Here is a 27,854-nt window from a genome sequence, read left to right on the forward strand (position 1 = left end):
TGGCTGATATCGGCAGCCTCCACAAGTACCGATACTTTAAATGAGGCTGGTACCTGGTATCAGTACTCGCCAGTTCTTCGCTAGTTTTTATGACGTCACGCGAGAAGGCTTGCTTCCACATCAGGGAGTGGCGACAGGTTCGAGATACAACCCGAGGTACTTGTATCGAATTCTCCTCAATTTTTTAAAAAAAAGTGTGTTATTCTTGAGAAATTACAGTATTTTATTTACGGTTCCTCTTCATTCTTTGTTTGTTGCTATGTCGGCATGAGCCAAATTATATAAACCGAAAGACGACTACTACTTCTTCTTTTAGAGACGCTAAATATGTCAAACTTCAACAGTTTCACTTCTAGATTTTGCACTGAACTAAATGAAATGCCAATTATTGATACACAGAGTGGAGTCTGTTTTTTTGGGGGGGGAGAACCTCCCTTGACTTGTTGGAGGAAAGGGAAGGTCTAATGGAACATTTAGCAGGTGAGGAGACAGACCTTGACCAGTCCACATGGAATTACAATCCTGGGACGTTAATGAACCTTTCATTTGCATACATTAGCATAGCGCCAAAACCACCAGCAAGGACATGACATTAAAAAAATAACATAAAAAATGCCATAATTGTGCCTGAATGGTCGCAGTGATTCGAATTTGTGAATACATGTGATGGAGCGTAAGTACTCCAAACTCATTAGGGTCCAATTGTGCAATTGTGGAACACTTGCCTGAGCTGAACCTCAAGAACATGACATGCTAATTCAATTCTCCTTGCTAATTTGCTTGCTCTGACACGACCACCCTCAAAGATTGACTTTGGCACTTGGAAACCGGGCTTGGGTTTCATTTCAAATGGACATTCGGTGCTGAATTACGGCGTCCACATGTGTCAAAACACGTTCACCACTTAAAAAAAATTAAACGGCAAAGTCTAACCGCTAATCAGCATAATTAGCCGGAAAATATACATACATACAACATACTCATACTCAAAAATATGGCCCGTGGGCCACAACTGGCCCGTCAGGGGGTCTAATGTGGCCCTTAAGGATCCAACACAACCTGCAGTTTTTCGGTAAAATTAACTGTTGTTGCTAATTCTGTCCACTGGACGGCACACTTACAACCACTTAAATTACATTAAAAAATTGGGCTGTATTTCAGTATTTGATGTAACAACAAAAATTGTACTCATTTTTTGTTAAGAAATTTCAGATTACAATAAAAATAATAATAAATGTAAATATTTTCAGAATGGACATAATTATTTGCAAAATATATTTTTTGTAATTATTATTTTTTTTAAATATTTTTTATATTTGTTGTTATAGTTTTTTAGGCCGCGGACATACTGGCCCGGCCCACTTGAGATCAAATTTAGATGATATAAAGGGCCTTGAATTAAAACAAGTCTGACACCCATGGTTGAAGTCATCATTTTCCACCCACTGAAATGAATTGAAATGCAATTAATCCCAGGATTTGTTTTTAACAAGTTTTTCATAAGAAAAACAAATCCTCCTCTCAAGCCTCTATTGGTGCTGCTGTTTTGGCTAGCGATAGGCAAACTTTTCCTATCCGTGTGTGAATGACAGCTTCTGTGAATTGATTTTGGGGGGGAAAAATAGATCTCTTCTGCTGCTACCGCTAACATCGTGTCATGTTCTCATTTTATTCTCAAGGAGGAAAGAATCACATTATGAGAGCGAAACAGAGAGAAAAGGTAACTTACAAAATGTTTTCCCGTTTTGGACATCAACTGGACAACAAATATGTGAACGCTTTTTGAATATCTGCATAAAAGCCAAAGTATGAGTGAGTTTCATGTGAGTCTTGTTTGAAGCCTTAAAAACTGAAAACCGCACGCACTTGCAAAACTTGCAGCGTTTCCGACACGTCGAGTCCCCAAATCCAAAGCGTCATTTCCCTCTAAGAAAGACAAGGCAAGAAAAAAAAGAACCTGCCTTGACACAGACGTTCTTAAGTTGAAATGTATGAAAGTGAATAATGAAGTGACCGTTTGTTCTCAGCAGCATCAAACGCCGGCGTCGCCGCGGCAACACGTTCTATCAAACGTTTACTTCAGGGCCGAGCTACAGAGGCCGAACCTCGCTGTGGGATGGAGACGACCAAAATAGACGTCCCCTAGATTCTTGCCGGCGATAAGTCGGATATCAGTGTGGTCGGCTGGTGTCCTTGGCTCCCGGAGGAAACATTCCTGCAATTATGATGGAACCAATCTGAGGCAAGTCATGATGTGGTTTTTTTTTCCCCATGTCCTCTTAGCTTGAAGCTTATTATGCTTCTCTAGGGACACTCAGGTTGTACTACAAAGTATTCTGCTTCCCACCATTGGGAGACGTATTGCTACACTGGGAAAGTTCTTCTTTTTTTCTATTTTTACATTAATTCCAGATGCCAGAAAAATGGGGGGGAATCTTTTTCTTTTTTTTCTTTTTTTAAACAGCTCAAATATTTATATTCATTTTGCTGTATTATTCAGTGCAACATGATGGACATAGTGGATAGCGCATCTGCCTCAAAGGTTCTGAGGTTCTGGGTTTGAATCCCGGCTCTCGCCGTGCTTGCGTGGGCGTTTCCTCTCACATTCTCAAAAACATATGTTTTATTTATTTTACTTATATATATTTATTTATATACTCATTTATTTAGCGGTGAAATGTTTAAGTCAAAGTGAAAGTCAGCTTTATTGCCAATTTCTTCACGTGCTGAGCATGCAAAGCAATCAAAATTTCATTCCTTGCATTTTCAGGTGAAACGAAAAAGACAAGATATAGTCAACAGTAAAGTGCAGTGTTTTGGAGATAGTGATGGAAATAAAAACTTCTTTTAATTGACAATTAATCGATTATCAAGTTAATCAATAATTATTTTTGAAAATCAATTAATCGCTTTAAGACTCAAATGGTCCAAATCCTCAAAATTTCTGCCTCTCACTAGTAAATATACTCCAATTTCTGGCAGATATATATATATATATATATATATATATATATATATATATATATATATATATATATATATATATATATATATAATGACTTGCACTGTTTGCTGCCAAACAATCCATTTCTGCAACATTTTTAATGATTGCAATGATAGAATGTACCTTTGGAAGGCATCTCCTGAAGCAGGCGGCCCGGCCTTCCCGAGAGGAATTAACTTTTTACAAACGTGGGGACATCCGGGACTCATAACCGCATCACAGTTTGACGATGTTTTTGGCAAGGTCGCGTCTATTTTAAAGGCAAAACTTTTGCAGTCACGTCGCCACTTTCACAGCAACGAGTGCAGACGAGGCGACGCCAACCTCCGGGCTTGGGCTGAGGTGACAGTCGTTTTTCTCGCAGCCTGCAAGTGGCAGAACGGAAGTGATGGAGATACTGTAGGATGTGCAAACCTGCTTTGGAGTTTTGTTTTGAGGTCTTCATTTTATGGAGGAGAAAATGGCAATTAATATGACATTGGAAAGGGTCTGACTGTTCAGTACAGTAGGAGCAATACAATCTTGAATTTTGACATAAAAATTATACTTTTTAAGGGAAAAATTTAAAATAAATCTGACTGTATATGTTATGAAACCTTAGATTATCAACGATGGCATCACAGAACATCCCTGTAAAAAAATAAAAATAAAAATAAAATAAAAGTATTATTCACTTCAAAAAAACCTAGTTAAGTTTTTTCACCCAGAAATTCTAAGTAAATTTTACAAAGAGAGTTAGCAGTTTAAAAAAAAGCTACTCAAGGGTTGAGGAACAAATCCGCAACCTTCAGGTTGGGAGACACCCACTCTACCACCTGAGCCATGTCTATCTACCACGCTGGGGGTTAGTATATTGATGGTGTCAGATGGAATCCTTGTTCTGTACCAGGATACGTTTTTGGTACAAGCCAGAAATGTAGTAGTGGCAAACATCAAGAGTGGCATGGCTCAGGTGGTAGAGTGGCTGTCTCCCAAGCTGAAGGTCATGAGTTTGTTTCTCAATGCTTGAGTAACTTTTAAAAAATAAATAAATAAACTGGTAAAATATACTCAAAACCACCTTGTAAAATGAACTTTGAATTTCTGAAAAAACTATTACTAGTTTTTTCCCAAGTAAATATTACTCACATCACCCTATTCATCTCCATTTTGCGGATCAAATCAATGACATCATTGAACAATCGGCAAATTATGACATAACCGATCGCCTATAATGCAAAATATCTGCCGATCCAATCGATCAGATCTCTGTAAAGTCCAGTAAAGTGGAATTAGATCATTTAGCGTAGCATGCTTGATCACACAATAGTTGGGAATCACTACACTAGACAATAATGTACCAAAATAAAATATTATTGGAGAGTATTTTTGCAAGAAGTACTGGACTGGATGTCATGTCTACAACTATAATTGGTTCCAGGCACTGTGTTATTGTCGTTGTTAACAGAACGCTAAATGAAAAACACATTTGAACTGCGATGCCTCCAGCAAACCAAGCGTCCTCATTCCTGCGGTGGAAATATTAGCAGCTAAATGGAAAAACAAATTAATCAGCTGCCAACTTCAGATTCATCTCCTTTTTTTTCGCCGACGATTTGGGGGTTAAGAGAAAATGCTAATGCTGTCCTGATGTGTGAGCAGGTTGCTGACAATTTCAAAGGAAAGATTTAGAGCAACAAGAATATTCCAGGGATGAATTAACATCCTGCCAAAAAGCTCCTATTTGGCTCTGGGGGCCCTGAATTATTTTTTATTTCAAACTTCTTTGCTCTGATGGAGCGTGGCCAACTACGTGGAGAGGAACTCTTAGAAACACGCCTTGTATCCCGACTCCACCCATGCGTGAACCAGACTTAAACTGAACAGCCTTCAAGATGGACTGACGGACAGTGAGATGGATGGAAGCACCCGTTCATTCTGTACTCAAAGAGCTAACTCATTTTAAGATGTCAAAACAAAACTTCAGTCAACCCAAGCCTAGTCACGGTTTGCAGTTCACAAATTCAACAATTTGCGTTTGATTTCTTTCTATAATGCTCTAAAGTGCCACAAGAGGGCAGCAGGCCAGACAGGGCTTGGCTTAAAGGAAACTAGTAATTGGTGTCAAGGAAGTAGGTTGAATTGATACGTCTCAAGTGAGAGACTAAAATCTCTGTATGTTTGGGAGTAGCTCTAGATTTGAAACGTTTGAAATGATAATAAAGTGCATTAGCACTGTAGTTTGCAGTACATTTATGGTTTGATCTATTAATGAGACCCAAAAATTGTGGGGGCCTCAATTCCTTGCGTTTTTTTTTTATTCTAGGCAGGACTTGGTCCAAATCCCCCTAAATAGTCAAGGTTTACTGTAGTTAGTTTTGTTAGTTTCTTGGAGCAATTATTACTAGTCTTTAGCACATTAATGCTCGCTAACCATTTGGCCAAGGTACAAAGTGAGGGATGGTCGAATGAAGGAACTAGCTAAGGGACGTACGGGCAAATGAAAGAACTACGGGAAAAACAAACTAGCCAATGTTAGATATTATTAACATTTAAATTCTTTATATTAACCATGTTGAAAGGTTTTATAGACGTGTAAAGTAAGTAGTGTTGAACTCAGTATAATTTGACCTTAAGCTGGGACATATTATTTGGTCTAGAAGTTCCTTCTCTGTGGGAAAACACATTTGGTCCTTGAGAACAGAATCTGCTTCGAACACGCACCCCTGACTCTGTTTTCGCCATCGCTCATGGAAAAGTACCCAGAGAGTATGTTTTGTCTACAAATGAAAGAGAGGCGGTCGGTTTTAACTATAAGAAGCCATTTTACACGCGGAAGAGACACATTTGGCACTCTGAAATTCCACCTGTTATGTGATGTTTGGAACCTGTCACGATGTCCAGAGATCTCTGTTAGATTAAAATCATTTTTGCAAAGGTGTTTTTTCTTACATTAAATCTGTCTGTTAAGAGGACAAAATATTTTTTATTCCTCTTTCACCAACTAAACAGCCGAATTAACTAGCTAAATAACCAAATTGCAGACTGACAGATTAAGGGACAGACGAATAAACATGCTAGCTAGCTAACTATTAACTACTGTAACTAAAAAACAGGCGAATGGACAGATTAAGTAACTGATGGAGAGGGCAAACAAACAAAACTGGCTTACTAAACAAACTGTGGGACAGACAAATAAACAAACTAGCTGACAAACCTGCTTAGAGACAAATGAAGAAACTAATCGATTAACTGACGGAAAGGCAAGCGAACAAATTCGCTAGCTAGCAAACAGATACATGGACGAACGAATGAACTAGCAAACGCACCAACTAATTAACAAATAGAAGAGAAGAGATAATCTCACTGTCCATTGTCCTTGATAAAACGATCGAACAAATTTAATGGAATATGTGAGAATGTCCCTCATCACAGACATGAAACCAAAAGAACTTGAATGTCCTCAGAAGAGCAAAACCGCCGTTAGCATTCGCTGAAAGGTGGGCTCCCGTCAATGACAGGTCGATATAACAATGATTTTGCCGAGCTCTGACAAAAAATACAACCGGCTCTTGTAATGACGTAAAACGAGAAAACTTTGTAACAGTATATCATCACAGATAAGATACATCCATCCATTAGTTAACTCCTCCTTGAACCAGGAAGTAACCCGCTGGCTAACAAACTTGACTGCGCCTCTGAATCGTGACTCACTTTTTGGGCGTCATGGATCCAGACGCGACTCAAGTCGTTGCCGTTATCACACCAACGAAAGTGGTGAGCGTCTACGCAACACCCCCCGAGGACGAAAACACGCGCGAATGAAAGGCAGCCAGACATGAAATGCATACGAAAGAAATGGAGTGAAGCTGTGAGCCGCTTTCTCCGTGTTATGATAGCAGCCTGACAAAATAAAAAGGCGGCTGCTAAAGGAATATTAATGACGGCGCAGGCTAACTGTTGATTTCTGGGAGGGCGCAAGGATGAGAACTGAAGGTCTTTAAAGGGCAGAGGACAGCCTGCGACCAAACAAATCGGACATACGGACACCATCTGTTGAATGTCTGACAATGTTGAAATGCCATCAACTTGAAATCATCTGACAAACTGTTAAGCCTATAATTAGAAAAAGATTATTTTATGTCTTAGTGTTTTTCATATATGATGGATGGACAGTTGACAGATGACATGTCTGCAATGATTGTCCGTCATAGATTATTTTCATTTGTCAGTTTTGACATGTTGTACAATCTTAGTTGTATTTTTCTTTCTCAAGTAAGGAGCGTGCTTCTTGACCCGCTTCGTATATAAAATGTCTCGAGATGTCTTTTCTGTTGTGAATTGACACTACATAAATACAGCTGCCTTGACTAGAATTCAGGCCTTGGTTTACGGAGATGTTTTTAGTTAATCGCTTTAACAAACACCTTCTCTCCTGTGTGCCGTAAATCAAAGAGAGGCAGAATGGCGACTAATCCCAATGTCAGCCAGTGTCACAAAATCCATATCCCTCCTACGTGAATATTACATGATTTAGACCTGCAAAGGGTTTGATTGCATGTAGCATAGGGGAGGTTAAATAAATAAATAAATACAATTATTTATATCTATTTATATATGTATCTTCTGTGATTAGGAATCAGGCAAACAAGGCCTTCTTCCTCCATGGGGAGTGGTTCATGTCTCATATGGAATCTTACTGCCATCTAGTGGCTATTGTAGCTTTAAAAAAAAAAAACAAAGTCAAAGAGCCCATATTTTGCATTTTAAATGTATGTATAAAGCAGTGATGTGCAGTGAGCTCTGGGTTTGGGTAGGCAGGCAGTCGCAAATTGAGATGCACACACCAACTACAAATTTGTTTGTCAACAGGAGAGTGTACAACGAATCCTAGTGACCATATTTTCATCCCCCCCCCCCCCAAAAAAAAAAGGAGGACACTCAGCCTGACCTCGAGATACAAGATGTCATACATTCAAACTATTTCAACATATGCCTCCTCTGTATGGGTAGAAAATAAAACAAAAAAGCATTACTCTCTTTTGAAGTCTTACAATTTTTGCTGTGCAATCTTTTTCTTTTCTTTTTTTTTTTTTTTACTTCGAGCACTTGCTACACTCACACACACATGCTAAAGTTCTGGGGCCCCGTCAGCCAGTACGCAGTCTGCCAGCCACAGAAAACGTTGCAGTGCACTCTGCCTCAAATTTGCCGCACAACCAAAAACAAACCATTTCAAACTCGCCCGGACACCCGGAATGAATGTGATAAAGTGAATTTCTTTCTGTAAAACAGCCCAATTCCTCACAAAATCAAGCTAGCAATAGCAATAGCAATAGCAATAGCAACAGCAATGCCAAACACCATGTAAAGTTAATCAAAGCACATCCACAAAGCCAATCTTTCATTTTGCACCATTCTTTGTGAAAAGTCCAAATAATTCTTTGTCCCTTACTTTGCTGAAGATCCGGTAGCTAAGGCGTTGGTCTCCCATCCTTCAAAAGATGGCGTTTTCCCTCAAAAAAAAAAAAAGGCGTGAAAATAGTTTTATATTCTCCAGTGGCGTCATCTTACCGCTTTGCTGTGCACTAAGTGTATTTTGAATTCACGAATGCACTGTACGAACTGTACGTACGCATAGAAATAATGCAGCGACGTAAAAAAGCTGCTTAACGATCTGCCTATTTGCGTAAAGGACTTTTTCTACTGGGAAACTGATTACGCATGCGCGGACAGGGCTGGGAAAAGCACAGTAGCCTTCAGGAAGATCGTTTTTTGCAGCTTTTTTGCCTGCAGGCCAGACGAAGTAATGAGTCATTTTTAATTGAGGTATGAAAATCACCAAATGTTGTCATTTTTAAACCTATAGGTAGTGTAGGGTTTCTAAAATGAAAGAAATGATTCAAATAAATAGAAAAAGCTAAACAGTTTCTACTTTAATTTCAGCCTGGGGTAGGCAGTGCCTACCTTGTCTATCCTTGACCGCACGTCACTAGTGTAAAGTATATAAATGCTATCAAATGTACTATAAGATATCCTAACAGTGGCCATTTCATCTTTCTTTCTTTTTTTAAAGTCCTTTAAAAAAAAATATGTGAAAATATGCTAAAAAATATTATTTAATAAATGTACAATTAAAATAAAATAAAAATACAACAACAAAAATACAAAATGTATGTTTATTATGAACACTATATATGATTATATTATGTATAATGTATTTTTGGGCGTAAATGTGTTTGGACCATTTTATTACAATTCATCTAAAGTTGTACCCTTGTATCCTTTTTAAATGTTATTATCAGTAATATTATTTGAAAACTACAAATAAAGAAATTAATTTTGTTTTCCAGCAACTTTAGTGCAATTTTAACATGTTTTAAAACTACCCAAGTTAAACACAAATACATTCTATTTCTATCTTTGAGCCTCTTGCTGTAGTACCACAAAGCAGACGGCAGAGGGCGTTGCTGTACATTGGCGGCTGAATGTAATCTGCGACGTCAACTTCTTGGGTCGCCTCCTCCATTTGTTTTGTGGATTTAGGACTTTATTTGGAGAAGCCATCATTTCAAGTGCATTCAGTAATTATAAAGTCATATACAAACAGTGTAGCTGTTTAAATTACTAAAGACACCCATAAAATCAACAAGATTTGTATTTAACCACACATTAACTGTTACAGTCAGTTAAAAAACACTCCTTTGTCATTGTTACATCCTAATTAAAACTATGTATTAACTTAATTGGTTATTTGGGGTCATTTCCAGCCAGTGGTGGAGGAATAATTCACAAGAACAGCCCAAAATGTCTTTTGTACGTGTAAACGCGCTTGTCATAACGGGACAATTGAATGAATTTAAGTCAGTGTTGTTTTAAATGCACACCAGCGTGATTTTAAATGAACTACGCAGTCGTAGAATTCCGTTTAAATAAAAAAGAACAAGCATAATATTCTAAACTGTGGACAGTAAATGTGGGTTTATGAAATGAACACAGCCCTTGGTAGTTTGTCACTTATATCAGATGAGTGGAAGGAGGGGAAGCAGGCACATTTTTCACATCAATAAAGACCAGCTTTATTTCATATTTGTACAGCATCTAAAATAGATTAAGAATGAATATAACTCAATTTTTCCAGTTTTTTTTTTTGTTGCTTTGATCGTCACCATTCAAATTGTGTTCCACGTCAGAGCTTCGTCAAAATGGCAAAACACATTTATGATATTGTGAACAACTGATTGTGTGCGATTTATTAATTCAGTCTAATTATGAAATATCATGCATTTAATTCAGTGTTAGAATTGCCGAGGGTAAACAAGAAAGTACCGCATTTCCTTCCTCTACTGTACTTAGGATTGACTCGTTTTGGCTCTTGGACTCCTCGGACAGTTTTAAAAGAAACCCCGACTGCAATGACAAGTTTGTTCTATATCATTTATTTGGTTGTTACTAAAATAACTATGAGATTAATTTTTCATAAATCATTTCCAGTTGAATACATTTTGTAGAAACTTTATTGGGACGTATGCTCTCTGCCGAGCATTGTGAAACGCCTTTAAAGAAAGCAAGGAGGCTAAGAAAGCAAGGTAAGCCTACGTAGCGTTCCTAATGGGACGATCAAAATTTTTTTAATGCGTCTGGTGAAGGGGCGGGGATAATTGACAGACCCAATCGCGTGTTGTTTCTTTAGGAACGCCACGGAGACTTACCTTGCTTTCTTTCTCGGCAGAGAGCCGCCGCCATTCTACGTCACTACGCACTGAATGCCTTGCAACGTAAATAACAATGGTGCCGTACGTCCAAATAAAGTTTTTACAAAATGTATTAAACTGGAAAATATTTTTGGGAAAATGAATCTCATAGTTATGTTAGTAACAACCAAATACAGTCGGGGTTCCTTTTAAGACACGGGTAACTACAAATTGGATGCCTTTGTTAATCGTCAAAGTAACAGAAGCTGAAGAAAGTCAATCCCACGAATGTACATGCTAACGGTTAACTCAATGTAGCATCTTGACATAAACCTTTGGATTATTTGTGTGGCAGATGTTGTAACTTTGAACTTCTGATCTCGTTGTAGGTACACAAAACTGAACGGCAATGTTAGCAGTGATGCTAACGCTAACACATCACAATGGGTGTCCTGGTTATTCCAAGTGCATGACACGCTCAGTGAAGGCCGTACCTACTGTTTTTCATTTGATTGTTTTATCTTTAGGATCTAAAACTGTTTTTCAGGCAAATACTGACTGTAATTAAAACTTGACTTCTGTGTCAGCATTGGTTAGTGAAAGACAACGATGTGACTCATTTGTGATATGTCGCCGGAACACTGTCAAGTCTTTTCTCATAGAGATGAATAATGAATCCTGTTGCAGTCACTGCTTAAGTCGTAGTTGACCTGAGGCACAGAGCAGTCTGTGAAAAAGTTGGAGAAAGCTAACGAGCACAGCGCGTTATCCTCGACGCTCACGGGGGTGGCGGCCTCCGGGTGGCAGTATAGCGGGGGCTGAGTGGGAGTCGGGAGCTTCCTGGCAAGCGGCGGTGAGCAGCTAGTCCACGACTCCGGGTAAAGGAGACCCCCGACGAAGTGGGGGCCGTCGTAGGAGGTGGCGGCGCCGGCGCCGGCTTCTTGGCCGGGAACACTCTGGTAAAATTCCTGCTCGGCTGCCACGCTGACGTAGTCGGGTCCCAGAAGCTCAAAGAAGTCCGCCGCCTCCGTGTTGGCTCGTTCCAGGTCCCGTAGCGACAATCCTGCCACGGGGCTGACCTTGGAGCAGTTGGCCGGCTCGGTGAAGAAGGAAGGCGGCAGGTTGCGGTGGCGAAGTGGCGGCTTCCTGGCTTTCTCGCCACGGATCTCCTTGGCGGGGCTGAAGAGGGCAGCCAGGCTGCGGTTCTGCAGGTTGGCCTGGACGCCGTCGCGCTTGGGGACGGTCTTGCCCGCCGAAGGGGACGACCCGGGCCCCTTCCCTGCCGCATCAGTGACGTTGATGATCCCGGTGCATCTCTTGATCTGCTTCTGCAGATACTTGCGGTGGTTAACTTTCCTCTTGGACTTGACCGGCTTGTCCAAGGCCAGCTTGATGTTGCTGGAGGCCGAGTCCATGAAGCTCAGTAGCTCCCTGGTGGTCTCCTTGTAGTCCTCTTCCTTCTCCGGTTCGCCCAGGAGACCCCCGTCCATGGCTGAGCCCGGGAAGCAAAAATTCATGAACTGCGGGTTCATGATGGCGGCCATTCCTCACCCGCCACAATCCAGACAAGTTCCTCACATCATATCCTCCACCGTCCTGATGCTGCTCGACATTCCGGAGCACAAGTGAGGAGATGGCGAGCGCAGTGAGGGGATCTTTCAGGGGGCCGGACCCCGTGATGTCAGAAGGAGGGTGGGTGTGTTTCCCCCTTCAAAGAGTGCGGGACTTAACTCTTTGCTTGTCCCCGGGCCACCTGCATCCCCAGAGGGATTTTGCTTGAGATTCCATGCTGAGCAGAGGACAATAACCTCGCTCGGGAACACTCCCCTGTCGTTTAAGTTTGTAAAAGTTCTAAGGAAGACTACGGGGAAAAATACTTCAAAGAACTTGACCGCTCTTTATCCCTTTTGGGCCAATTGGAATTCCGCGGAAAACTGAAAATTAATCTGGACTTCTTCTTAATTTGCTTGTTTTGACCACAAACCAGATTGTCATCCCAATTCAGCCAAAAGGAATCTCAAGGGAAATTATTTTCACGCAACTATTTGACAACACTCTATGTCCCCATCTGGGTGTAAACACTTCCAAGGAAACCTAAAATTATGAATACACCCTCAACATAATCAAGCCTACTTTTTTTCCCCTCGTTTGCAGTTGGACTAAAAACCACAACATGAGACTTCTCTTCTTTCCGATTTGGGCAAAACACTCTTTTTTTTTTTTATACATATCAGCAGATACTCATTCTCAAGATTTCCCTTTTCAGCAGAAGTGGCAAATCCACGTCCAGAAAGTAAAAACCCTGCCACCGTTTGGATTTAGCCCAGTGCCGTTGCCAGCTAGCTACCTAGCGCTAGCTCCCATGGTGCTTGTTTACCTGCTAGGGAGCTAGCTAGCTAGCTAGCTAGCATCAATGGCTAAAACCAAACTGTGGCAAGGTTTTTACTTTCTGTACCTGGATTTGCCATCTCTACTTTTCAGCGTTTCGACCACAAACAACAACATGAGACCACGCTTCATCCCAATTTAGCCAACAAGACACACTAAGAAAAACTACAAGACTTGGCATGAATCAAATCCATCCTTTTGGTAACCAGTCTATCTTTCTGTTGGGACGAGCAAACAGAACTTGAGCGTCTTTAAGTCTGGCCAATACAGTAACGAGCGAGGCCCTTTCATCGTGGGAAAATCTGCGCGCCCAAACAGATGCGGCGATTTGGCCCCAAACATTTTGGTCCCGAGCGGCCGCTTGTCTCTTAATCTGCTGGTGACATAAAGTTGATTTCTGGTGCATTCCCAGGCCAGTGGGAATTTCTGCCCCGGCCTGACAACTATTATGGGGCCGCCTTTGACATAAAGCCCTACAGGGTCTAAATAGCCCCCATTCTTCGTTGGTCCCAGTGAATGGGAGCTTTGTGCCAGAGATTCATTAAATTGCACCTCACAGCCCCTCGCTAAAATGCTTCTCCAATAATGGAACAGTCCATTTAACTGGAAAAGCTGCCGGAGCTGTTAAATAAAAAAAAAAAAAAGAAGAAGAAGAGAGGAACGCAGGCCAGAAGAGAGCCGAGGCTGACTTTGACAGAAATCCCGCGTATGAAGCCTCGGCGGGGGCGTCTTTACAGGAAGTTGCCTTGCCAGCCATTGAAAGGGGCCGCCATGTTGCTTGCCAGCGGCGGACTTTTTTTCTTCTTTTTTTTTTGAGTCCGCTTTAAAGATGCACTTTAACTATTTTGTGCCAGTCGCTCGTTGAATAATTCATCTGGCTCCTTTTGGAAACAGTGCATCTTGAGGTGAGGTGTTTTGGAGTTGGAGGGATGGAGTGCGGCTGTTAAACATTCTTTCTCATGCTAATTGAATGAGGGGAAAAAAAAGGGGGACAGTGAAAGTGATCGTGCTGATCCAATTACATATTGGGCTGTGCGATATGGATTTGTTTTTTGTTTCCAATTTTAATTGGCGTTTCCCTTTTACTTCTGGAAGAATCAAAAGTTGCTGTTTTTGTTTTTTCCCCTCCCTCTGGGATTTGATTTATGTCTTCAGATATCAAACGCACTTTGAAACTGTTTGTCCCAGCAGTTTTCTTGCCGAGAATTTACCACCACAAAAATATATAGTGAATACTTTCTTTTCACAGAGAATAAGAAGCGAGCTATGCTGCAAATAGCATAAATCTTCATAAAATTGAACGCCCACTCATAAAGGATTGCGACAAAATGGTGACAATGCAATCTTTTTTCATTTAGAAAAGTCCATGGCATGATTAGATGAAGCTCCTCCACTCAGTTCAACTGCAAATATCAACTGTAATAGATAAAAAAGTTTTTACAGATAATGTAAAAAATAATTTTGTAATCAATTGCAACAACAAAAAAAAGTTAATTTAAGCTTTATCTTGTCAGTAAATGAATGTCTGATTATTTTTCCTGCTTATTCTCTTTGTTGCTAGGCAGAATTCCTGGAGTATGCATGGTTGTAAGCAAAGCTGCCCCATTGGCCAAGGGAAAATATAGGCAAATGTCAGTCAAAAAGAAACAAACATTTCATTTTTTTCATTACTACACACATGGCTTTTGAATAAAGTCATTTACAGCCATTTGACAGGATTATGTCAAAATGGCGTCATTGTAGTCACAGAGGTTAACGTGACAACGCCACCAACAGACCACCTTCATCTTCTCAATCTTTTCGCTGTGGATGGGACTTTGGGGGTTTGCGCTGGCGGGTCAATGACATTTGGCGGAGCATGACGCACACGTCCCGGAAACAAGCTGCCATTGTTGAGTAAAAAGGCTGAAAGGGCACAAGGATGGAGTTTTTTTTTTGTTTGTTAATCCTTTGGGGTGGGGGTTAAAATGACTGTTTCTATTATTTGGAAAAGGTTAAAAAATAAAAATAAAAAAAAATCTGTACTGCATTTTAAACCACTCCCTGAGCTAGAACTGGAATTTGTTAGCCTAGCATAAGCACGTAAGTCAATTTTAACTTGCTGTCACAATATCAATTAAAAAAAAACACACCAAGGTGCTTGCTTGAAAATTATTATTTATCTTGAGGACTCTCAGTCATCCTTAGTCGTAGTAATTTGCAAAGGTTGGATCAGGGCACCTGATTTTTTTTTTTGGGCCACTATATTTTGCAATTTTTAGCACCCTGCTAGCAACTATTTTAGTGATCCTAATTCCCATTAAGAAACAGACAACAGTGGAACATTTTCGCTTTCTGTATGACAAGAAACGAGCCTTAATAAAATTGGGTGAGAGAGAGTTTGATTTATACATGATTTTTGCTAATTATTTGGTAGACCCCCACAACCCCCTCCCACCCCGACAAACAACACACAAACATGTTAAGGGCACACATCCATAACGTGGCGATATTGTTCCACATTTGCACCCCCGCCTGCCATCCAAACCCGAGAGGATTCACTTATTCAGCAGCCCTCTCGTTCCCTTCTCCAATGTGACACCCCCAAGCTTTAATCTCTTCCTATATAGTGTGTGTGTGCAAGTGTGTGTGGTCCCCACACTAACCACGACGCACTCCCGCGTTTGGCCGCCGGTGAATGCTAAATAACGCCATTGATTGATGGCCGCTGTCAGACGCCAGCGGAATAAACGACCCCTCCGAGTCCTGAGAAAACTTTTTTAAGGAGGGCCTTTGGGTGGCGGGGACCCCGATGGTCCTCCCCCGCGCTGAGCAGTATATCTCGATGTCTGAAAAGTCAGAGCAGCGCCAAGTCCAGCTTTTTTTTTTGTTATTGTTGATTTTATGGGACATACCAGCGCTTGCTTTGTTGCCCGTCTGCAGTCTGCATCGTGCCAGCTTCTTATTCAGACGGCGAATGAAAGCACAGTACATGCTAAATGCTAACAGGCTAGTTTGGCCTGTATTGACTGATCAGTTTCACACCCTACATGGATGAAGACGAAGCGTCATCAATTTTTACGCCACTGTAGTGAATGCTAAAGTGTGGCGGTTAGAAGTTAAAAAGTAAAGTTAATGAATGTACGGGTCAAATACTATCAGGCTAACTTGTCTGTGTCGTCATAAAATAAACAGACTAGTCTGTTCAACACCATAAAGGTGAGAAATGTAATGTACTATTACACCACAGCTGGATGCTAAATGATAACATGCTAAAGCTAAACTAATACAAGCTAAATAACAGGCTAACTCTATGTAATTAAAAAAAAAAAAAGTTTCACATCCTACAGGCATCCAATTTGCTAAACATTGGCGTAAATGCTACAAATAAGGACTAGACGCGAAAGAAGCTAAATTAATACACGTACATGCTAAATGACAACAGGCTAACTCATCTGTGTTGTCCCAAAATAAAATACTAAGAGGTATAAGATACAGGCATATTGGGTTAGAAGTTAAAAGAAGCCAAACTAATGAACATACAGTACAGTACAGTAAATATATACTGGTAATGTGGTTGAAATAGTTCCCAAGATGTTCTGAATGAGTTTGAATGGATAAATGAAAACATGCTAATGAAGCTAAATGATAACATAACTCATCTACATAGATCAAAAAAAAAAAAGTTTCACATCCTACAGGGGTTAAGTGTGATAAACATTTACACAATTGTGGTAAATGCTACAAATGTTAATAAAAGTTAATACACGTACATGCTAACTGCCAACAGGCTAACTAATCTGTGTTGCCCTGAGATAAAATACTAAGAGGTATAAGATACAACAGGCACATATGGTTAGTTGAAATAGTTCCCAAGATGTTTTGAATGAGCTAAACAGTTTGACTGGATGGAAGAGGTTTTATTTTAATGCCTCACTCAAATTAGTAGAATGTAAATACTGGGATTGTTTGGTGAATTTTTATTTTTTAACTCATTCACTGCCATTGACGGCTATAGACGTCAAAAATTCATTAGAACTGTTTCTATTCGTTTTTATCCCACTTTTGTTAACAAGTGTATGAAAACCTAGAAATTTTGTTTTATTGCACATTTAGAACAGATATAAAATTTGTGATTAATTGTGAGTTAACTAGTGAAGTCATGCGATTAATTACGATTAGAAATTTTAATCGCCTGACGCCCCTAATTTTTAATAATCTTTTCTTTTTTTAAATAATAAAAAAATAACTAGTGAAGTCATGCGATTAATTACAATTAAAAATTGTAATTGGCTGATGCCCCTAATTTTTAATAATCTTTTTTTTTTTTGGGAAAAGATTTAAAAAAATAATTAACAAAAGTGGATTTTTTTTTTAAATTATTGAAATAATTAAAATATTTTTTTGACGTCTTTAGCCGTCAATGGCAGTGAATGAGTTAATATGAGAAATTTGGAAGCAGTTGAATAACAAAAAGATGTGTGGAATAATACATAATAATTTTTTGTTTTGTTTTGATGGTGCAGAGTAACATGAGAGGATTTTACGACAATAAACTCTAATGCCGCCTCACTTCGAACCTTCAATCACACCCCTCGGGAGCTGTATTAATAATATTGCTAGCACGCGGAACAAACGGGCGGTGGGTGAGTGAATGGTCACCAGGGAGAGCGATCCCGCAGGACGGGGTCAGATGGCAATAACCTCCCGCCACTGGCGTTATTGGCCTCCTGCGACTGTGGACTTTTATTAAATTTCCGTGCCATTGTTGCCGCTCACTCAAGATGCTTCAAACGTGACAAAGATCTACCCAGGTCTATTATTAAAAGGATAAAATGCACATCAAAAATGAGCTTCAAAGAAAGCAGACCAAACCAAGCTGGGAATCATTTTCTGGGTAACTATCATTAGAAAAGCTGAATCCGGATTTTGATTTTGGGATATTTATTAAAGCTTTTACTCAGATTTGTATATTAAAAAAAAGCATTTGAGATAAAAACAGACAAACGTTTTGTAGAGTTTTAGCCAGTCTTAGGCATTCTTTGGTGCTTCTTTAGCAGCCTGTCTGATCCATTTCCAAAAATAGGCCAGCTCCAACATGCGGGCCTCCCGTACAGAGGGCGGGTCCAAATCGTTGGCATAGCGCAGGTCCAGGTGATGCGCGCCGTCTGGAATCATGATAGACACCAGGGACTCGGACACGTTTTGCGTCACCCCGCCAGAAGACCACGGGTCCAGACCTCCATTACTGGGAAACCACAAGTAGAGGATTAAGCCAATTGTCGTCCCGATTTGGTACAAACTTGACTTGTTTCGTGTTTTAATGACTTCACTAAAAAATATTTTAATTATTTCAATTAATTAAAAAAAAAAAATAATCAAAAATTTGTTAATTTATTTTTTTAAATCTTGTCTTAAAAAAAGAAAAGAAAAGATTATTAAAAATTAGGGGCCGTCAGGCGATTAAAATTTGTAATCGTAATTAATCGGCTATAGACGTCAAAGATCCATTTTAACGTGGCTGGAAGTGAGTTGAAACATTCTATACTGTAACATGTAAATAAACTGCTCAACAAAATGGATTCTTCCCGGCTTACCTGAAGATGATGTTGCTGTGCGAAGTGATGTCTTTCCCGCCGAAAACCACGCCCGCCCAGTCGGCTCTCGGCCTGACGCCGAACATGGCGTGGCACTCGTCCGAGAAGGCCTGGAAGTTCCACTCGGCGGGCTCGAACATGTCCCGGACTCCGTCGGTGCACATGGGCATCACCATCTCGGTGCAGGCCTGAGGAGGAGAAGCCTCTCGTTTAAACATGTCGTTGGATTCAGTGGTCCCAAACCACTGGTCCGTGGGCCGCAGAGAAAGATACGGCAAAAAAAAAAAAATCTTGGACTTCAACAACTCGTTAGTTGGGGTACTTGTAAGTCAAGGTACAACATTTCCAATTATAAATGCCAAAATGGACGCCCCTCACCTGGTAGTCCCAACCGAGTATGCCGAGGCTGCTGGTGGCAGTCTCGGAGGTGTTGAGGCATGAGGCACTTCCCGTGTAGTTGTAGTAGACCTTGGCCGCTTGGGACACGCCGTGAAGGATCTGCTTGTCCGACGCAGACGAATCCATGGCCAAATACTTACAAACCACCTGGAGAGCGCAAACACATCGATGTTACCAGAATTTCCTGGCACTTATCAGGGGTGGCAAATCCAGGTCCAGAAAGTAAAAAAAACCTGCCACAGTTTGGCTTTAGCTTCAGGTACTCGTTAGCTAGCTCCCTAGCTAGCTAGCATGGTGCTCGTTTATCTGCTAGGGAGCTAGCGAGCTAGCACCCTAGCTAGCTAGCATGGTGCTCGTTTACCTGCTAGGGAGCTAGCGAGCTAGCACCCTAGCTAGCGAGCATGGTGCTCGTTTACCTGCTAGGGAGCTAGCGAGCTAGCACCCTAGCTAGCTAGCATGGTGCTCGTTTACCTGCTAGGGAGCTAGCGAGCTAGCACCCTAGCTAGCTAGCATGGTGCTCGTTTACCTGCTAGGGAGCTAGCGAGCTAGCACCCTAGCTAGCTAGCATGGCGCTCGTTTACCTGCTAGGGAGCTAGCGAGCTAGCATCAGGGGGCTAAAGCCAAACTGTGGCAAGGTTTTTACTTTCTGGACCTGGATTTGCCACCTCTGCTGTTGATTGATTATAATTGATAGTTTTTATCTTTAAATCGGTGTTTCGTTAGCGGGTTGTACTTGCGTTTTAGGGCCCAACTGATTTATTGACAGATGTTAGTAGTTTTAAAATCAGTAAAAAAAACGTGTTGTTTTGTTCTCTTCAGATTTTAGCCTTTTTTGTCAATAAGATAAAGATAATTATGTTCAAACACCCCCCCCCCCCCCCCCGCCGAAAAAAAAAAAAAAACTAACCCCGTAACCCCAACCCAAAAAAATAATAATAGTAAAAATGCTAAACAAATATTAAAGGACTCATTTTTATAATTCTTATCTAATGTTAGAACTATTAAGGGACACAAAAAGAAGTTATTTTATTTATTCATGTCTTTTTTTTTTTTTTTTACTTAATTGGCCAAGTAATCTGCTATTGGAATTTTAATTTTTATTTTGCCAGATATCGACACAGATTCAACCCTTGGCCAATGATAAACATTTCTAGCACGAGTACATCAACTACTTGCCGTTTTTCACTATTCGTAGCATGGCTTGGCCCGCATCCACTGCGGATAAATCACAATTGTTTTCTTTGCAAAACTTTGTTGTTATTTTTTTTTCTCCCGATTGACCTCAACGCCTCATGTTTCCACCTCGCCGTTGACCCCCCCCCCCCCCCCCCCCCCCCCCAGACGTCCCACTCAGCAGGTCTTATCTACTTTCCCTAACGGCTCCGTGTCTCCACAAGGAAGGCTAAACGGTCATCGGGAGGTTCCGCTAATGTATGCGACCCCTATGGGCGGCGTAAGCGCTTTAGGCTGAGAAGCTTCTTTTTTTTTTTTTTTTTTTTGATGACAAAGCTAATGTGATTATGTGAGCCAGTGTGAGAAGGGCCCATTGAGGGCTTAGAGGTGTTGGCAGAGATGAATGTATAAAGCTAATCCTGGCTGAAAAGTAAGGAGAAGATGACCCCCCCCCCCCCGCCTTTCCGCTGCTCTTTTTTTTTTTGGGTTTTTGTTTTCTTCCACGGTGTAAATCTTCGCTTGGACGTGTCTTCGGCCGTCCTCATCCATCGACCGCCACCGAGTCCTCGCACAAAAGCCTCAAGTAACAACACTCACGGGGTTACAAAAACAACAGGGCTCAGTTTTCTTTTCTTTTTTGCCAACTGGGAAACGGTAACAAAAGAAAGCAACAAGAAAGTTAACGCTCAAATGCTGGGTGTCCCCCTACAAAAAATATTCACTCACCATTCATCATTTATTAATTATTTTCATGCACCATCTGGTGCCACAAAACTGTTAAAGAGCGTCATTTGAACAATACCTCAACTTATGAGAGACCTGACTTAAAAGGTATTCAAGAGGCATTTTTATTGTCTTGAGTTAAGAGCAAAAATTTGAGTTACAAGCACTAAATGGCGGCAGCAAACTTCACAACAATCTGCAGTTTAGCAGGTAAAGAACAACTCTTCCAAAAAAAAGAGTCTCTTCCATTTAAATGTCTGGCAGCATAAAGCTAACACACAATGCAAAATGCCATAGACAGGCTAACAAAACTAGCATTGATGTTGCTGAGTTAAAACCTTTTTTTCCAGCATTGGATTGTTGCAACACAATACAGAACAGAAATGATAACAACACTCTTACTTATATACGAGTGAGCATTTTTAAAGGGTACACTTTGAGTCCAAGTCGTGATGGATGGCAACCAAAGAGCTTTTTTTTTTTTTTTAATGCATTCTAATCGGGTCGGGATGCTAAAGCCAACGCGCGGCCCCTCCTCTTGTTCCGACATGGCTGCCATAAATCCCGGCAAATTTCACATGCAAATCAGGCGCCGGCGCCTTTTATGTGCCAAAAGCGTTTACGGGCCGCCATAGAGCAAGTCTGCTAAACAACAAGGAGGCATTTGGATGCCTTCTTGCAAACACACACACAGCAACGTGAACACAATAGTAGCACTGTATAGAAAATAATAAGGTGGGAAAAAAAAAATCGACATTCTTATAATTAATTACACTACAGTACATAAACACTAGGGGTGTGCCCAAAAAAATCGATTCTCAAAAGAATTCAGAATGGATTTTAAATGTCCCCAAATCAATTTTATTCTAGGTCATAATTTTATTTAACTTTTGATTGATTTTTTTTTTTTTTTTTGGTTTAAACGTCCAAAATGGTTGTTTGTCTTGCGCGAGTACCTGGATGGGCCAGCGAGGCAGCGGCTGCAGGAAGTCGGCCTTGTAGGGGTAGTCCACCATGGCCAGGTTGACCCACGTCTCCTGGAGCCAACTCTTGAAGCCCAACACGTCCTTGTCGCTCTTCAGCGGCGCGCACAAGTCGAACTCCGCAGACAGCCAGTCCAGACCCGACGCTGCGGAACCAACAAGGTGTTTTGTTGGATGCTGAAGTCTCACACATGGTTAGGTAATGACGACTGCTACTGTCGTACTTAAGGGCCGGGCAGTTCATTCAAATGCATTTTCTACATTCATTTGTCTCATTAAATAATTGGTTCATTGATTCATTGTAGGGCAGCAACTAACAATTATTTTTGATAATTTATTAATCTGTTGGTTATTTTTGCTGTCTACAAGACAGGATTTCCAATTGGGAGTGAAGAAAAACGCAAAAATATATATTGATTAGGATTCATTTACTGGTTTGGTGTGTAATGTGCCAGAAAAAGGGCAAAAATGTTGATTGTTGTTTTTCCAAAATAAAAGCAGGTGTTTGTAAAGGTTTCATTTTGTTTCAACACAAAGCTAATCGGTCTGCCTTCATGGAGGACTACAGAAATATCAGAATATTTATTGGTGAGAGGCTGAAATTCTGAGGATTTGTACAATTTTATATTAAACAAGGTATCATAATGATTGAACAATTTGATTAGTTGCCGATTAATCATTGCACCTCTAATTGATTTTAACTCATTCACTGGCAGCCGTTTTCACTGAAGCAGCCCACTTCACTCACGGCTGTTTTACTGGATTTTGACGGATTTTGCAAGGCCCAAAGAATATTCTGTTCTATGGCTATAAAAACATGGAAAGAAAGATTAGAGTCTCTTCTTTCATCAGGAAAAAATATATATTTATATCGGTTTCCGTTTTGTAGCAATTAGCATTTGAATATAGCTAAGTTTCATCGCTCCTCACAAATCTGTGAATATCCAGAAGGGGAAAGAGCTTTTTGCAACATGGCCCCGGTTGATCTCTTATACTCTGCTGCCACCTGCTGGCCGTTTTTGTAATAACTACCATAGCTTTAAGCGTTTTCTTCAGTTCAGAGGCTGCATCAAAGCCTTCTGTATGCTAAAAACGTATAAATACGTCTTTGGGAGCATGGGAATATTTAAAATAGAACGGATTTATTGGCCGCAAATGAGTTAAATATGAATAAAATATGAGTAAAATAAAAACAATTTCATATACAATCAGCAATTTTACAAAATAATTTATTCATGTTAATGAGTTATAATTGAATGGAATTTTGCACATTTTTTGTCTTGATTGTCTCATCTACGAGAGAAATGGGCCATATGTCTTACCAGTGGCGGAGAGGTTCGTGATGGCCCTCCACGACGCTCCGATGTTTGCGTCGCAGTTGGGTCCGCTTTTGGCAAAGTCCTGCGTGACTACCTTGTAGAAGTCTCCGCATGGCGCCATACCTGAGAACTGCCATATTGGCGCCGAAGAGGCCAGAGCGCTGCGGGAAAAGAAATGCACCGCCATTACTGATTACCGATCAATCAATCCAACTTGCCGTTCTTACCCAACAACAACGTTGGGGTATTTCATCCTCAACCAGGCGGCCAGCATCCCCCCGTAAGACCCCCCGATGGCGATGACCGGGCTGTGCTGGGCTCCGGCTCTGCTGAGCTTCACATTCTGGATCAGAACCGCAAAATCCGCCAGGGCCTGCTCTGCCGTCAGGTAGTTTAGGTGTTTGCTGTCCTGTAGACAAAAGAGTGGACTCACTTGTCGTTGCCAGACATTTTGACATTTATGGTTGTGTCGTCTGTTTTTTTTTTTTTATGTTTGTTTGTTTTCGGCGACGACTGCCGCCTTCCTCAGAATCCGCTCTAAGGGCTCCAGTAGTCCAACCTACAAATAACGAGCCGTCTTGAGCATATTCACTTACGCTATAAGAATCCACTCCAAAGGGCATCGACTCTCCGTAGTAGCGATGTTCTGCAAAGACCAACATGGCGCCCAGCTCGCCAGCAACATCCCACATGAAGCCCTGGACAGTCAATTAAATAATTAGATTCATAGAGAGCCATAGTCATTTGTTAAACGGGACAAGCAGCCAATACAAAACGTTTGGGGGGGGGGGGGGGGTTGTCTCAGCTTACGGTGTTGTTGCAGAACCAGGTGATGTCGCCTTCGTTGCCCGTGTAGAACAAAATGGGACCACCCGGCGAGCGCCACCGCTCGTCGGCCACAAGGTAGCGCTGTTTGAAAGTACCGTCTTCGACAAAGCCAAAATGATCAATCTGAGGGGAAAAATACGTCATGTAACTTTGTTATTGAGGATCATTTACAGTGGAGGGCAAGTCTATTCTTTATGGATTGTTATAATACATTACATATAATATCAGGTTTAAAAACTTTTTTTTTTTTTAAAAAAGCTTAATCAATACAGAGTGATTGGTATAGTATGATTGCTTCATTGGTACACTGGCCTTTATATATTTAATCTAAATAGGTTTTAGTTTACTGTCACTGTTAAGAATTCTTCAAGTTGTTTAGTTTGCGACGTTTACTTGTATCTTATTTTGAAATGTGGGTTTTTAATTTGAAAGGCCGCTTCGTATTTCCATTTCCTGTTTCCAGTCCTCCGTTCGTCATTCAGCTCGTAGCGTCTGTTTGTCTATGACGAAGTGAGTGTCCATTCTGATTCGTTCCGATTCTAATTCATGCTGATACGTTCTTATCAGTGCTGAGTAAGAAACTATGAGTGTTAATGTCTCTTATATGTTCGTTTTTGGCTGATGTTTGCACTTTATTGTCAGTAGTAGATAGCTAACTGCTAACTGCTAACTGCTGCTGTGTGTGGCTGTTAGTAACTTGCTAATATGAGTAATGTAGACCAACAAAACAGAATGTAAACATTTATATATTTAAGTTTATTTGCATTAGGAGTGTAATTTGCTTTTGAATGATAGAAGCTTTATATGTCATTGTTTTTTTATATGTCAGTTGTCAAACATCCCGGACACTTCCAGAATAAATGTTTTTATTTTGCCCCCAACCACCATTCTTAAGTCTCTCTGTGGATACAAAAGGAGGCAATAACTTTACCAGGCAATGACAGCGGAAAGATTCCAAGCATCCATTCAGCTTCAGCTTGGCAGCGTGTGGGCGTAGCATAAGAGCGTTTTGGGGGGGGGGGGGAGCACTTTGGCAAAACGGCATGCTCCCGTGGGGTCATGTGCAGTGTAATTGTGTGAACAAAGCATTTAAATGTGGATGTGTGTCCTTTTAAAGGTCACCTTTTTTTTTGCTCTTGCTGTGTTGATTTTTCAAATAATGTCCTTTACTCTGATTATTGGCTTTTAAAAAGGTCACAGTTTCATATTTGTTGCGATTTATATTTCTGTTGTTTGAATGCAACCCTTTTTCCTTTGTTTTGTTGTATTAAATTAAAATATATATATATATAAATATATATTTCAGCATATGAGAAATGACCATTATTGGAGGGGATTTTTATATAAATCCACAATTTTTTTTTTTTACAATTGCCTTGAGATGCCTCAAGGTGGTGCCAAAGTACAACTTTTGTCGCAATGAAGCGCCTCACTCCAACATAGTTCTTTGGCAGTTGGCACAAAGCTGCCACCAGATGGCGCCAAGGCAGCACTGTTGACAATAACTGGCGCAGATTGACTGGATAGCTGCATTTGATTGACTTGTCGAGTAGAAAATGGCTGCTTCAAAAGCCAAAATAGCTGACTTGCTGTCAATTTTTGGTCCTAGGTCGTGGAGGCTTTTTCGTGTGTCTTGTTAGCGATAAACACGCCCGACCAATTTCAGATTAACTAATAAAAAAAGTGTTCGGTGCCCCCCCCCCCCCCTAATTTTATATATATATATATATATATATATATATATATATATATATATATATATATATATATATATATATATATATATTTTGTTTTTGTTTTTGCAGGATATAAATGACTGCAAAAACTGGTCAGTTTTCCCAAGAAGCAGTGCCACTGTGTGGACATTGTGAGAATTACAGCTTTACTGATGTCTGTCCATTCGCGGTGAAAGAGGATTTCCCGTTGAGATGAGCGCGATGACCTTGTGACCTGCTGTCACGCAGACAATGTGGGAAGAAGAAGAAGGCGTGACCGTTGACCCTTTAGTGGAAATTACATCGAAGGTGTCGGGCGCGAGGAGAAGACAATATGCATCAGGCCGGATGGAGGAAATGCTCTTAATGGGCGCACAGATGATAGTAATGTCATAAAAACATTTGTTTTATGTAACTCCACATGAGTTAGCAGTCAAGGCCTAAATGAAGATCGTCGTCGCCCCCCCCCCTACCCGGGAACCTTTTAGGCAGTAAGCCAGAAGCAACAACTACACTTAATTGTGTTTTCTTCACTAAAGGAAGTAGTGAAGGGAAACACTTTATTGTGTGTAGACAACACGTGTGCAACCTCGATGCATTGAGAAAGTGCTGCATTCATAGGAACACCAAATGTAATAGCGGGCTTGTGAAAATGCTAAACGTTGCTGTTCAAAGATTAATTCAACGAGCCTCTCCGTTATACATTTGTAAGTCACGTGGCAATGTCTTCACAAAACTTGGACTATGCTCTAGCCTTGATTACTCTTATCCCAGGAAGATGGCTTTGTCTGTTTTCTTTATCCTTTGGTTCGATCAAACAGGAACTATCCCACCGACCACAAACATACTCAACAGTCTAATCAGTCATTAGTCAAGATTAAAGTATGTCATCTTTAATTGTAACCTAATGCCTACATTTCCCGTCGGAAAAAAACCCTAATGTGTAATGTATTCGGAGGCAAACCAGTGCTATTTTATAAAATATTTTTTAAAATGGTCAAGACTTAAATGAGTACATTTTCAGTTCATGTGTGCTGCCATTTTTCTAAAGGTGAGCAATTTCAGACAGTGTCTGCAAAAAATACAAATAAATCAAAGGCACAAAAAAAAAGAAAGCTCATCCAATCAGAGTGCACTGACGTCATCATTTCGGCTACTCACAGCCAATGAGAGGCACATGTGAGTGGTACCTGGAAAATGCCATGTTATGTTTTGATTACCCAGCAAGTCCTCAGCAAGCATTGAACCAAGCCTCGTAAAAGAATGTTAGATTTGAGTAGTTACCCTTATGTTTCAACATTAACTTTCGATAAGAAACCTTAGAAACTTTTTAACGTTAGCATTTAAAGTGCAAGGAAGAATTCGGCGCACATTGAGAAAGATTCAACTTACCTTCTGGTCAAAGTAAAAAGTTTCATAGCTGACGGGGATCTCAGAGGAGTGAACGGATCCTCCATGTCTGGTGAACACTTGCGTTTTGAAGGCCTGTAAAGAACCAACAAACAACAAGAGCGCGTAGGTGACTGCAGCTCTGTCCAAAATTGTCTTCCCGGCTCCTAACGTCATCTTTCTTCTTCTGCCGTCGTCAGCACATTTTGGGCAAAGAAGACCGGATGATCCTCTTAAAGAGGAGGAGGGAGGAGGAAGTGAAACTGTGCTGTCAGCGAGTCAGCAGACATCCGAGTTGTTCTAATTTAAGCAACAATAAATCTCACGGGACAACATACTCTGCATAAACAACAGTGTTAAGTTCCTATCGGCGTTTTCCGAACATCCATTTGGTTCACATTTCATCATAGGTTAGCCGTCAGCAGAGCACGTGGCTAAAGTCAAATCACAGTAACCGCACAGGCTCATGGGAGTTGCAGTTCGTGACGTATCCATATTGTGTGAGTGTATATATCCGGTCCGAGTTGCCATTTGAAATGTTTAAACAGAGCACACTAGTTCTTTAAATTCAAAAGGGAAATGAAAAAGTTGAACAAGACAGGATTACACTTTTTGGATTTTTAAAAATTATTTAAACCTCCTAACTTCATAGATGTGAGGAAAGCTCTTCTTCGCTCCCTTTGT

The 27,854-nt window shown here is 40.6% G+C and overlaps 3 protein-coding genes across 3 annotated transcripts in view; all 3 read right to left on the bottom strand.

The window, feature by feature from the left end:
• Nucleotides 1–8,527, bottom strand: part of tenm4 (teneurin transmembrane protein 4) — a 310,021-nt gene extending 301,494 nt beyond the window's left edge. The window contains exon 1 of the mRNA XM_077565526.1: nucleotides 8,439–8,527. The gene's annotated coding sequence lies outside the window, so the exon portion shown is untranslated. The remainder of the gene's footprint in view (nucleotides 1–8,438) is intronic.
• A 1,516-nt stretch (nucleotides 8,528–10,043) lies between these two features.
• On the bottom strand, nucleotides 10,044–12,286 carry fam181b (family with sequence similarity 181 member B). Its single transcript, XM_077566253.1, has one exon. It carries the CDS (start codon nucleotides 12,219–12,221, stop codon nucleotides 11,334–11,336), a length of 888 nt encoding a protein of 295 aa, XP_077422379.1. The 5' UTR covers nucleotides 12,222–12,286; the 3' UTR covers nucleotides 10,044–11,333.
• Nucleotides 12,287–17,971: 5,685 nt separating this feature from the next.
• Nucleotides 17,972–27,634, bottom strand: prcp (prolylcarboxypeptidase (angiotensinase C)). Its single transcript, XM_077566988.1, has 9 exons — nucleotides 27,174–27,634; nucleotides 24,049–24,189; nucleotides 23,835–23,936; nucleotides 23,466–23,647; nucleotides 23,242–23,399; nucleotides 21,893–22,065; nucleotides 19,020–19,187; nucleotides 18,642–18,829; nucleotides 17,972–18,292 (listed from the first exon to the last, which is right to left on the bottom strand). Exons 1-9 carry the CDS (start codon nucleotides 27,345–27,347, stop codon nucleotides 18,076–18,078), a joined length of 1,503 nt encoding a protein of 500 aa, XP_077423114.1. The 5' UTR covers nucleotides 27,348–27,634; the 3' UTR covers nucleotides 17,972–18,075.
• Nucleotides 27,635–27,854: the final 220 nt, after the last annotated feature.

The sequence above is a fragment of the Vanacampus margaritifer genome, chromosome 5, assembly GCF_051991255.1.
Source record: "Vanacampus margaritifer isolate UIUO_Vmar chromosome 5, RoL_Vmar_1.0, whole genome shotgun sequence".
NCBI lineage: Eukaryota > Metazoa > Chordata > Actinopteri > Syngnathiformes > Syngnathidae > Vanacampus > Vanacampus margaritifer.

Coding starts and splice junctions, on each gene's coding strand:
- fam181b (XM_077566253.1), bottom strand. CDS start 12,221: ATGGCCGCCATCATGAACCCGCAGTTCATGAATTTTTGCTTCCCGGGC.
- prcp (XM_077566988.1), bottom strand. CDS start 27,347: ATGACGTTAGGAGCCGGGAAGACAATTTTGGACAGAGCTGCAGTCACC. Junction 19,188..21,892: donor TGCCTCGCTGGCCCATCCAG/GTACTCGCGCAA, acceptor TGCGCTCTCCAG/GTGGTTTGTAAGTATTTGGC. Junction 18,830..19,019: donor TACTCGGTTGGGACTACCAG/GTGAGGGGCGTC, acceptor TCTCCTCCTCAG/GCCTGCACCGAGATGGTGAT.